General features: G+C 44.3%; 1 protein-coding gene across 1 annotated transcript; it reads right to left on the bottom strand.

The window, feature by feature from the left end:
* Positions 1–2,562: 2,562 nt before the first annotated feature.
* LOC131247225 (protein S40-1-like) lies at positions 2,563–3,103 on the bottom strand. Its single transcript, XM_058247637.1, has one exon. The coding sequence runs from the start codon at positions 3,042–3,044 to the stop codon at positions 2,667–2,669; it is 378 nt and encodes a 125-aa protein (XP_058103620.1). The 5' UTR covers positions 3,045–3,103; the 3' UTR covers positions 2,563–2,666.
* Between the last annotated feature and the right edge of the window lie 10,668 nt (positions 3,104–13,771).

Below are 13,771 nucleotides of genomic sequence, written 5' to 3'. Positions count from 1 at the left end.
ATCACCACTCCATAATCAAGACGGGTGGCCTGTCTAATCCCACCGGTGGATGACCACATCCCAAAAATCTCTCAGATCACACGCGTCTTTAATCAATTGAACATAAGCCATTGTTGTCTTAGGCCCTACGTCTAAAAACTGGGATTATCGAAGAGAGGAATTTTTTTGGGTTATGGTCCATGCTAGATGGGACAAAAAATTCATTGGTCTGGATTACTAAACCATGGGCCCGACTTGTCTAATCGGAAACCGTGAGCATAATCTGTAAATCCGATTCTATAACTCGTCCTCATTAGGAGGTTGGACACCACTCTCACCGAAAAACAAAATAGACGCCTCCTCATTGGTGCAGTATAGATAAGGATATTCCAGTGAGAAGCAACCATAATAACTGACGTCATCAGGAGATGCCGTTTTGTTTTTTTGGTGTATTTTCAAGGGATGTGGGGTCCACTTCTATGAGTAGGTGATTTCGGTGGGACGTGGATTGCGTCCTACCCAACCGTCCGGGCAGGGCTCCGTAGGGCTACGGTGATGTAAGTTTTTTCTCCACGCCGCTCATCGTTTTTGTCGTATTATCTTAAAGTATGAGCTAAAAAGTAAGGCAGGTCCCGGGATTAAGGGGACCATAAGGTGGGCATTGAACTTCCACCGTTAAAAGCTTCTTGGGAGATGGAGAAATTTCGGATCAACTGATATTTGTGTTTTCACTTCATCCACACCTACATGACCTTATTAATAGTTTGGATTAGTGTGTTCCACCGGAGCTTTGGACATGCTTCATTTTTAGCATCATACTTTAAAATTATATGTGAAAAGCGATGAGCAACATGGATAAAACACTTACATCACGGTGGGCCCCACAGAGCCCTGCCCGGATTACCGTCCAGGCGGGGGGAGGACGCAATCCGCGTCCCGGTGGGTCGCATCGAGGAAAATCAATCCCGTCTACGCAGCTAATCGACGTAGATGGTCTCTCAAATTACCCAATTGCCCTGTAAACATAATTTCTTTTCGCTATTGCACGGTCCGACCCTTCATAATCGTGGGACGCGGATTAGCTAGTGACCCTGCCACTAGCCAATGGCTAGTGGTAAGTGATCCATGGGCTCCACCATGATGTATGTGTTTCATCCATTCTATCCATCCATTTTTCAGTTCATTTTATGGCATGAGCTAAAAACAAAGTGAGATTGATGCAAATCTCAAGTGGACAACAACAAAAACAAAGTGAGATTGATGCAAATCTCAAGTGGACAACATTAAAGGAAATAGTGTTGATAAAATGCTTACCGTTAAAAACTTTTTCGCTACACAAAAGTTTTAGATTGAGCTGATATTTATTTTTTCCCTTCGTCCAAGTTGGAGTGGGTTCTAATAGGTTTTTAGGGGTGAAAATTCAATCACTATTATTTTCCAGTGGTCTGGTCCACCTCAGATTTAGATATGTCTCCATTTTGGTATTGAACGCTAAAATGGAATGGAAGAATGGATGGTCGGTCTGGATAAAAGACATACATCATGGTGGGTCCACAGAGCACCGACCACTAGAGCCGATCCACGTCCATACTCGTGCACTCAGAAATTGAACACGTGTAAACATTAACTCTGATGAAAAGTTTGTAGGCCCATGTATCTCTAAGTCAACAATTAAATAATAATATTGGATGATTAATCCTAACCTTTGAGTGCTGGACATTTGTTTATTAAAACAGGACCGTTGGATATCTTTTATTTTAACCGTCCAATAACTGTCCACCAATCAGATAGCCAGATTATCAAATAATCATTGTTTTTGGCTTTTCGTACATCTAAACTGATACTCATGACTTGGACGGTTTAATTTAAATTTAATCATTTCATTGTAATTTCTATTCAGTTTCAAGTACCTGCGCATCATCCGTCGCAGAGCAACGACGTTTTTCTGTTTGGAAAATATACGGTACTCGACTCCAGGATATACATATCATTGATCCAAACCCTTAGGTCTGATCGTCTCTACAATGAATGAATCATGCCCTAAAATTTCCTTGATCAGAAAATCCTAACCCTTTGATTGCCAGCTCGATATTAAACGGATTCAACTCAAAAATAGAAAAGAAAAGAAGGTATGGATTGCTGGAATCTACAAGTCCGAACATTACTGTGATGGGCCCACTGGATCAATGGTCCACTTTACTGAAAATGGGCTCCACTAGCCCAAACCGTAACTCGCAAAGATTTTAGCAATGGACTTTTTTCAGTTGAATTTTGCCTCATGTGACGAGAGAATGAAAGGTTAGGAATGTGGCATCTCATCAGGACATGGCCCATCCGACGGATGGTCTGACGTTACACTGAGACCATGCGTTCGTAATTATATTGTGCACATCCGATTAGGACCGTCTGATCAATGTAGACTTTTGGCCTGTTACCTATTCATTGGTGTCCCTGATGCATGAGCGATTCGGATCATCATACAAACATGCCACTTGTACGGTTAGGAAAATGGAGTCGTCGAGACAAATCTTTCATTTCCAAGTGTTTCTAGTTTGTATATGCTAAAGAAATGGAGACAGGGTATGCGTAGTGCGCTCCATGCGTATTATTACAATTCCGGTTAAATTATAAGGAATTAAATAAAAAGGTAATTCCGATTGTATTATACACGGAAGTTTCTGTGTATGTCATCCCTCTAAGAAACCTGTCATTCGGAGTACCGAATTCCGGACTTGGCTCAGATCCCGTCCTTTGAGAGTCCGCCCATTGCCGGTGCAGACAGAGAAAGCCATCTGTCCCGCTATTCTTCTAGCCACGGTCACGTGAGGCGGCACCATCTCTCCCTCATCGTCTTCAAACGTGTCCTCGTTGGAGTTGGATTCTCCCCGCACGAAATCCAGCTTCCACGTGCGACGTTCAGCTGGTATTCTTACAGGCGACGACTCTTTCCGTTGGTGCTTGGAGCTTCGGTGGGGAGACTTTGAGGAGACGGAGGAGATCGGACGGCAGGTATCGTCGATGGAGTGGTCGGCCCAGATCACGTCGGCTTCTTGAAACTCGCCCATCGTTTTTTTTTTTTTAAAAGGTAGCTTTTCCGTTCGCTTTCTTCTTTTAAGAGAGTGGATGGTTGGGATGTATTTATAGGCGCGAGATTTGGACTTTTGGTTGTGTGTCGTACTGAGGACACTTCGTCGTAAAATGTCGTCACTTGAAAGACGTTGAGTGCGGCCCCCGCTTTTCTTCGTTGTTGGCTAGGCTCTGAGCTGAGCTGCTTTTTATATTCGTAGCCGCTTCTTGGATTGGTTAATTACTCTTTTTTTTTTTTCTATGTGCGGTTATTTGATGGTGGTTCATACTCAGGCCCTCGGACATTCTACACGTGCAATGAATTAACTCAAATCAAGCTCACTTTCTCTAACCAACCAACTTATAAGTACCAAAATCAGATGACGGAATCATCCTGTCCTCTCTGATTCGTTGACATTTGATTTTTTGAAATAGGAGTTTCATTGTAACCGTCTCGTAATTCAGATAATCGAATAACATTAAATTAATTATTATCTTTGGTATGCAATTTCTAATTAATTTCCGAGTGACTACGTATCATCCATCGCACACGGCTAGTATATCAAACTTTTAGCTTCGCTAAGTCTGCACTCGTGTGCAAGGGACACCAACTCCACCGCACGTGGAAATATGGCAGATGGGTAAAATATCCAGGCGTCCAATAGGTGGGTCCGACCTTGAAATCAATCAGCTCGAGGAATTGGGATTGGGTCTGCAACGATGTTAGAAATAGTTGGAAAGCTTAGAAAACTTTAGCCATGTTTTCTTCCGCCGTACAATTGTTTCATTATCTATGACCCACTTGATTAGTAGACGATTTTGGGAATAGGAAACTACATGGAGAGATGTAGCTGATGGATGGATTGGATCTTGTACCTATGTTCCATTCTGGCAGAAATATCTGCGTGTGCACGAGCTATTTTGTACTCGAGCGTGGGCGTAATAAAGCCCTCTTTTAATATTTCTCTTTGTCCATTTTCGTAGGTAATTCAGTTTGCTGACGAGTGCAATTTGGTGCACGTTAGGCCATTATTTGATAATCCAAACCGTTGATGTGATCGGCCTCCCCATGGATGTATGTTGCCCATAGATCTCCAGAATTTGAAGATCTGCTCTTTGGTATTGTCGCCCACGGAGACAAAGTGAAGAGTAAAAACCGAACCAATGGTCTACATTCAATGTAGTCAGTGAAATACACGTATCAAAGGGTTATAAGATTTCAATATCAGGGATACATACAGGGCAACATGGGGAGCCATTGATGACCATCATTCGACGGTTACAATTTCTTGTTCGTACTTCCTTCTAGAGTCCATGCACAGTATCCGGTTAATGTGCGGCTATGATTCACCGATCCAAACCGTTAAACAAATGGACCCGTTTCATGTGAGGCGCAACGCAAGGCCGTCAGCATGTGTCACTAAATGGGCCCTACGTGCAGCCACTACCGTCAGTCGCGGTTAGAAGTAACTCCCACGAGCCATCTATTCAATGTAATTTTGTATCACGACCCATCCACTGCAGTTCCTAGTAGATGAACGGTCCTGATTATCTGACTAAGGTTGCACGCATGCCCCATCAAGAGACACGTGGGCATGTGTCGGGAACCGTCCAACACGGCAGTTTTGTCAATACTACAATAAAAAAAATACATTAAATAAGTCTAGATAGGAGAAATTGGTACGATAGATAATATTTAATTGAATGGTCTTATGCCGTCCAAATCGGATTTTCCATTGCAAATGAACTCAAGATCCAGGCTGTTGCAAGTGGGCCCCACCCCCATGTATGGACAAGAAATTAGGGCTGTCCAGGTAGGACGCATGTGACCCACTAGTTCATCTCTCCTGTGTATAAAGTCAATAGCTTTGTAAGTTTTTGTAAACTTCTCTTACAATTACAATTACTGTTTACGAGATTACTGACGCGTGCAGGCTTAGCAATTGTTCCAAATTCTCTTACAATTACAATTACTGTTCACATAGTCTAACTATTTCAGTTTTTTGTTTTTTGTTTTTTTTTTTTTAATCAAGCTTATTTTGTACATTTTCTTCATTTTAGTCACTTAAGCTTGATTAATGAGTTTCATGAAAGATTGAGGCAAGGAAGGATGTGAGGTCGAGCACCGTCTTCCTCAAGAGGATAACTATTCTAAAACCACGAAACTTCTCTAAACTCTTCACAGAGACTTCTCGAATTCACGAGGAAAGAAAGTAGAAAATAGAAATAAATTCTAATAAATTCAAAATTGATTAATGAATAATTGATAATTGTCTAAAAAAAAAATTAAAATTCGCAATAATTCTTCTAAAGCTTAATTTCTAAAAATAAAAATTCTAAATAAACTTTATCTAGAAGAGTCATTATTTCTAAAAAGGAAAAAAAAAAAAAAATCAAAGATTCTGAAAATAGAAAAATATTAAAAAAATTCAAAATTATTAAAAATAGTATTTTTTCCTAAATATTCATTTTTGGGCTGAAAGCGCGCGTTTTCTGACGAAACAGACAGATACGACCCACATAGTGGGTTGATTCACCTTGGATGGCCCATTTCAGTAAAGATTGATAGGCTGTGGGCCCATTAACAATTCCTAAATCAAAAGTTACAGTCAATTTACAGTCCACTTTCTTTTGGCCCAACCTTGCTAGGAAAGTATCTGTGACATGTTCTACATCAAAGATACACCATGACGTGTGACCTAAACACAAACCAACGGTGAGTATCCAATTTCCCCATCCTAGTTGTAAATCTAGCTGATTTTTTTTTTTTATTATTGTTATTATTTTTTTACATTTAAAACATGATGGGCCCCACTTACTTGAGTGTTTTACATGGTGCGGACAAGTGTTGTAGAGGAATAATGTGGTCCCTCCGCTTCTCTCTCTCTCTCTCTCTCTCTCTCTCTCTTAAAAAAATTATTTATTTATTTATATATAAATGTATAGCAAATGGGTAATAATTATTTCTTTTGATAATTATCTCATCATTTTTGAGTTGATTTGACTCCTACTTTTCTCAAGGCTAAAATTGAGGATGCTGGGAAATATATGCCGGGTCAATTGGAATAAGTGAGGATGCTGCGAAATATATGTGGGGTCAATTGCAATGTAAGAAGATTATCCACATTGCCCATCTGCTATGCAACTTAATGTATTCAAGTGGACCACACCACAGGTAAAAGGGAATGGAACACCCATTGTTAAAAACTTCTTGAGGTCATTGTTTACTTTGGTGTGGGTCACTTGAATGTTGGATCTCCCTCTTTCTTTTTGCTTATGCCTCAAAATGTCATGGTAAAATGGATGGACGGCATGGATATGTCATATACATTATGGTGGGGTCCACAAATTTAAGCCAATCCTTTTAAACCAATTTTCAAGCAGAAATACTAATTATTTTCAAACGGGGGGAATTGTAATAATTGGTTATTTACTGAATTTGGAAAATCAAACACGCCATAGCCATCGGCTGCTTCAAACATTTGCCAGTCACCTTGAGACCCTAGAAACATACAGACAGTGGAGTCCATCAGAGGAACGGCCGGGATCTTGCAAAGATGCTAAATTGGCAAGAGTTTGGATAATGTAAGTACTTTTCTACGAAACAATCGTTTTCACATTCATGTTTTATTCAACACGTTAGAAAAGGTAGGGTACTTGATACAACATGATGACGCCATAAAAAGACATTGGTATGTTGAAATCTCACCACGAGTTCCCTGGCTGCTTGTCACCGTGAAATGTGCGATTTTCCAAGGATTCCATTACCATAAAAAAAGACTTCCTTTTTTCCTTTTTTCTTTTTTACGTGAAAAAAGAAAGTTGGACCGTTAAAATAATAGGACATGACCCATGTACTAGAGGACACGTACTAATTTTGGGCAGCTTTCTATCTAATTAAAATAATTAAACAGCAGATTTTGATTTTTCTAAATCTTTGTTAGAAGAACAAAGAATTAGCATCGGAATTGAGTTGGAAACTGCTATATATTGGCATGCAATTTCAGATCATGTTGAAGTTGCTGGTAGGGATGCATTGCGATGCACACAATTTCATAAAGGTGACAATTGTTTCATTTTTTCACCACTCACCAAAGTTTCGAATCAAGTTGAAAGTTGGACCTTAAGGGTTTCATTTGTGCCGCAATATATCAACGGTTCAAATTTTGCAATCACATCACGTATTAAAAAGTGCTCATGCGGTTCTCATGAGAATCACACCAAGGGGTTCAAATTTTGCAATCACATCACATATTAAAAAGAATATCATTCTCATGGGGTTCAAATTTTGCAATCACATCACATATTAAAAAGAATATATTCTATGCCTGGTTGCGCTGGGCCCACAAGGATGTCTACAATAAAACTATTAAGTTCATCTCTTCTACAAGATTACCATAGGTCAGACGTCTAGATATCAGTTAGATAAAATTAAAACTCACGTGGGCCGTACCATACCAAAGAGGGGGGATTGAGCAGTTGAGGGTGTAAGAAGTTTTGCATCCTTTGATGATATTTTTTGCCTTCAAATTATCAGAGTGGTTATAACCCTATGAATGGTTTGGATGGCATATAAACATCTTGATCAGCTTTAGAAAGGTTACTGTTGGGAACAAAAGATATAAGTCCGTAGATTCGGACTTAATGCCTCGGCCGCCTAAGGATGTGCCAAACCCGAGGCATGATTCGCAAAACCGAGACAAAGGTTGAGTCGGTTCCGACGACAAAGGTTGAGTCGGTTTGGACGACTCATCCGCACTCCGGGCATGCGTCGGGCGGACCACCTTACCAGATCGGTCATCGCAAGATCAAGCCTCATCCCAGATATCTTGGGATAAGATCTCCAACCCCGAAGCTCACGGGATCGGATGAAGGCTCCAGATGGGCACGACCCAAATCCCCGGGATACTAGGAGAAGATCCCGCGCACAATATCAGGAAGAGAATCCTCGTGCGATTAAATGCCCCAGCAGCTATAAAAGAGGGACCCCGATCACCCTGAAAGGTACGAAAGAAATTCTCTCAAAAAAAGCTCATCAATACTCTTAGACCCAGAATCCAGGCCTGACTTTGGCATCGGAGGGTCCCCTGCTCAAGTCAGGGTCTCCTTTGTCCCCTTTTTGTGCAGGTACACGAAGATCCAAGAGGAGGAACCGGACATTTGCATCAACAGCTTGCATGGGGGAACGTACAAAAAGCCATCTTGTATCTCAATACCGATTTCAATGGTGATGACTAGAAGGACGGTCCTAAGAAGATTTGAATGAGAATGCGATTACGGGGTCAGCGGGTCCCCAGAACCCACCTAACAACCGCCGACGAGGGGCGACCGGAACAAGCAACAATCAGACGGGTCGCGACGATGGGCGGTTGGACAAGGAGGTTCAAGAAATCCGCCCGATATGAATATGATGAAGCAGATGCTGGAACGAATATCAGCAGCAAATGCAACCACTCCCGCATCCTCAAGGGGAGACACCGCCCGACGGCGGCGGTTGATCCTCAACCTTCCGCGCCGCAGTTTTCCGGACGAGCCAACCCCAAGGCGGATCGGAACCATCTCCAGCGCAGTCAACCAACGCTTCCCGACTGATCTTCGGCACGAGATAGAGCGAAGAAGGCGCAATCGCCCATCCATGGAAGGCACGGCAGAGAGCAGTGAACCTTGGAAAGCCGATATTCAAAAATTTAAAAGAGAAGTGCGGGAAGAAATGGTGAAAGAGATGGCGGACATAAAGCACGGCCGGAATGTATATCCAACCGGGTCCGAAGCGAAGGCATCCCCCTTTGTGGACTCGGTACTGAAGGTCCGGTTGCCCGAGAGGTTTCGATTACCTCAAATCACTCCTTTCACCGGCAAGACCGACCCAACGGAGCATATCGAATGCTTCAGAACCTATATGGAGCTCCACGATGCCTCGGATGCAGTAATGTGTCAGGCCTTTTCTCTTACATTGACCGATGTAGCTCGACTGTGGTTCAAACAGTTGAAACCAAAGTCCATCAGTTCATTCGTTGAGCTGAGCGACGCCTTCCTCACCAACTTCATCGGCGGAAAGAAGAAATTGAAGCCCCCGGCACATCTGAACAACGTAGTTCAAAAGCGGAGAGCTATTGAAAGATTATATCAAGCGTTTTAATTTCGAATCCCTTCAGGTTCGAAAACATTCAGAGGAAACGGCTCTCAATGCGCTCATGCAAGGAGTTAGAGATAAGCCATTCCTGGCCTCTCTAGACAAAACTCCGCCCGACACTCTGGCAGAATTTATGGCACGGTCGGATAAGTATGCTAATGCCGAGGAAGCGCGAATCCTGCGTGAAACTAAAACTTTGGTAAAAGAGTCGGCAAAAAAGGAAGCCGACTCGGCCGGAGGAAGGAAGCGCAAGGATGATCAGGCGCATGATGAGCGAAGGTCAGGCAAACGGCCGGATCGAAAATTTTCCACATATACTCCCCTAAACAAGACTCGGGAAGAAGTATTGATGGAAATAAAAAACGAAGGCTTTGTTAACTGGCCCAGTAAGCTCAGGAGTAATCCTAATCGGCGGGACAAAGATAAATACTGCCATTATCACCGTGATCACGGACATAGCACAAGTGATTGCCGTCACCTAAAAGAAGAGATCGAACGACTCATAAAAGACGGCCGACTCAGAGAACATATGGTTAAAGCTGGGGCAGCTGAGGCACGCCCGACAGAGAGCCAGCCTATGGAAGAAATCCGGACGATTATCGGCGGTCCACAAGGTGGAGGCGACTCAAACAATGCCGAAGGAATCATGCAAGAAAACTTACTCAGCCTCAGTCCGAGCTCATGATCATAGATCGGCCACCAAAGGAGAAGAAAAGAGAAAGATATTGCATCTCTTTCACAGAAGAAGATGCCCGAGGCATCTATCACCCCTACGATGATGCATTGATTGTCACCTTGGCTATCGCTAACCGAAAGGTGTTTCGGATACTCGTCGATACGGGGTCATCTGCAGACGTGTTATTTACCCAGGCGTTCCACAAAATGGGGATCGAACGGTCCACACTACGCCCAGTTCGGACCCCGTTGATTGGTTTTTCCGGAGGACAGGTACTGCCTGAAGGGATTGTCTCGTTGCCGCTCACTGCTGGTAGTGCCCCATGTCAGACGACGATGATGGTTGACTTCTTGGTCGTCGATCAACCTTCAGTATACAACGCAATACTCGGCCGACCTTCATTGAGTCTCCTCCAGGCCGTGGTATCCACATACCATCTTTCAATGAAATTTCCGACCGAGTCGGGAGTCGGAATTGTCAAAGGAGACCAGTAGGATGCGAGGCGATGTTACATGATAGCCGTAAAAGGAGCCGCCGACAAAAGTCCGACCAACATATTAACGATCGAATCATTGGACCCTCGGGGCGAGAATTATGAACGAGGACAGCCGGTCGAGGATCTTGTCTCGGTCTCCTTGGTCGAGACAGATGGATCCAAGACGGTACGAATTGGCTCGTCTTTGCAGTCCCCTTTGAAAGAAAAACTGACAGCCCTGCTCCGTAGGTACGCCGACGTCTTTGCCTGGAGTCATGAAGACATGCCCGGGATCGACTCCTCTGTGGTAACTCACCGACTCAACATCGATCCGTTGTATCGACCGATACGACAGAAGCGGCGACCGCTCGGCCCTGAACGATACGCTATCATTGAGGAAGAAGTCGACAAACTCCTCCAGGCTAATTTTATAGAAGAAGTATACTATCCAGAGTGGGTCGCGAATGTCGTGCTCGTAAAGAAATCCAACAGGAAGTGGCGGGTCTGTATTGACTATACTGACTTAAATAAAGCCTGCCCAAAGGATAGCTTTCCGCTTCCAAGGATAGACCAGCTAGTAGATAGCACCGCCGGACATGAGCTCCTTAGCTTCATGGACGCTTATTCAGGATATAATCAAATTGCAATGCATAAGACAGATAAATCAAAAACTACCTTTGTCACCGACAAAGGCCTTTATTGTTACCGAGTGATGTCATTTGGTCTGAAGAATGCCGGCGCAACCTATCAAAGATTAGTTAATAAAATCTTTGCTCGGCTTATAGGCCGAACCATGGAAGTATATATTGATAACATGCTCGTCAAAAGTATACACGCGGCAGATCATGTGAATGATTTGGAAGAAATGTTTCTCACCCTACGAAAGTTTCGGATGAAGCTGAATCCGAATAAATGCGCTTTTGGGGTGCGCTCTGGAAAGTTCCTCGGTTTCTTGGTTAGTCAGCGAGGAATAGAGGCAAACCCTGAGAAGATAAAGGCTTTGATTGATATGGAATCCCCTAAAACCATAAAGGACATACAAAGGTTGACTGGACGAGTCGCAGCACTTAATCGGTTCCTGTCCAGAGCCACGGATAAATGTCTCCCTTTCTTCAGACAGTTGAAAGGAAGACAAACAATGGACTGGACGGAAGAATGTGAAGCGGCATTCCAACAATTAAAATCATGTCTCGGTTTCGCACCTCTCTTATCAAAGCCCGAATCGGGGGAGTCTTTGCTCCTTTACCTAGCGGTGTCCGAGGCAGCGGTTAGCTCGGCCTTGATACGAGAATCCGAAGGAAAGCAACTGCCGGTTTACTACGTCAGCAAAGCATTATTGCCGGCAGAAACAAGATACCTAAGCCTGGAAAAAATGGCCTTGGCTTTAATCACTTCCTCTCGCCGACTCAGGCCGTACTTCCATGCCCATACCATCATCGTAATGACCGATCTTCCGCTTCGCTAGGTATTGCAGAAACCAGAAGCTTCCGGCCGACTCACGAAATGGGCCATCGAATTGAGTAAATTTGACATTCAATATAGACCGAAGGCAGCAATCAAAGGGCAAGCAGTAGCTGATTTTATCGCCGAAGGAACTCCACCATTCGAGCTCCCGGTCAACGATATGCCAAAGGATGTTGCAGTCCCAACAACAACCGCTCCCCCGACCCTTACCTGCCCTATTCCCTGGAAACTATTTGTCGACGGTTCTTCCAACTCGAAGGCAAGTGGAGCTGGGGTTGTGCTGGAAACCCCCGATCATACCTATATATAGTATGCCTTACGACTCGGATTCCAAGCGTCGAATAATACGGCGGAATATGAAGCGTTGTTACTCGGCCTCCGTCTCGCCGCTAGCTTGGAGGTCACGCACCTCAGTGTTTTCAGCGACTCTCAGTTGGTTGTTAATCAAGTTACCGGTGTATACCAGACACGGAAAGACCAGTTAAGGGCATACATGCAGAAAGCGAAAGAACTTATCAACGGATTTCAACTCTGTCGTGTCACTCGGATCCCTCGTACGGAAAATAGCAAAGCCGATTTGTTAGCAAAGCTCGCCTCAGCCGATGAAGATGAAATACCCAGGTCCGTCCCTGTCGAATACGTCGATAAGCCGAGTATAGATGAAACAATTAGCGAGGCCGTCAATACAATCAACTCGGAACCATCCTGGATCGATCCAATCCGCCAATACCTTGACGAAGGAAAGTTGCCTGAGGATAGCTCCGAGGCTCGACGAATTAAGATCCGAGCCTCCTGGTTACACCATACTCAACGGAACCCTCTATAAGAAAGGTTACTACGCCCCGTTGCTGCGTGCCTCGAACCCTGCGAGGCAAACTATGTATTACGGGAAATCCATGAAGGAATCTGGGGAACACTCTCGAGGGCGATCTCTCGCCCATAAGGTCCTACGACAGTGATATTATCGCCCACTATCCAACACGACGCCCGCGAGCGTCCAAAAATGCGACAAATGTCAACGATTCGCGGCAATTCCGAGGCAAGCTCCCGAGGCACTGACGCCGATGACCGGCCTTGGCCCTTCGCACACTGGGGTGTCGACATCATAGGCCCGCTCCCTATGGGAAAAGGTCGGACCAAGTTTGGCTGTGGTAGCAGTGGACTATTTCACGAAGTGGGCCGAGGCGGAGCCATTAGCTAAAATAACCGAGCAGAAGATCACCGAGTTTGTGTGGAAAAATATTATCTGCCGATTCGGAGTACCCCGTACCATTGTCACAGACAATGGAAGGTAATTTGATAATAGGAGCTTTCGCGAGATGTGCGACAACCTCGGAATCAGAAACGTTTATCTTCACCTCATCACCCTCAAACCAACGGACAAGTTGAGGCGGTTAACAAGATTATCAAGCAACATCTTCAGACCAAGCTTGGCCGGGCTAAAGGAGCATGGGCCGAAGAGCTCCCGAAAATTCTTTGGGCTTACCGAACTACAGCTCGAACGGCCATAGGAGAGACTCCGTTTTCACTAGCTTATGGCTCGGAAGCCGTCACCCCCGTCGAAGTCGGATTACCTTCGGCTCGAATCACCTCATTCAATGCAGAAGAGAATGAAGAACTCCTTGCACTCGGACTCGACCTTTTGGACGAACAAAGGGAAATGGCGCGGCTGCGCACGGAGGCACGGCAACGACAAGTGGCTCGGTTCTACAATACCCGAGTTAAGATTAGAAGGTTTCAAATGGGAGATATGGTTCTCCGGAAAGTTTTTCCCAACTCCAAGGAATTTGGGTCAGGTACGCTGGGACCCAATTGGGAAGGACCCTATATCGTCTCGGGCACCATCCGACCAGGAACGTATCGGCTAGAAGACCTAAACGGACAACCATTGCCTCACCCTTGGAACGCTGAACACCTCAAGGTCTACTATCCTTAGCTCGGTACTCAATGTTTAAAGACTCTGAACTAAGAAAGATTA

The sequence above is a fragment of the Magnolia sinica genome, chromosome 5, assembly GCF_029962835.1.
Source record: "Magnolia sinica isolate HGM2019 chromosome 5, MsV1, whole genome shotgun sequence".
NCBI classification, from domain to species: Eukaryota; Viridiplantae; Streptophyta; class Magnoliopsida; order Magnoliales; family Magnoliaceae; genus Magnolia; species Magnolia sinica.
Note: the sequence above shows the minus strand (reverse complement) of the source record. Positions and strands in the feature narration are given on the sequence as shown.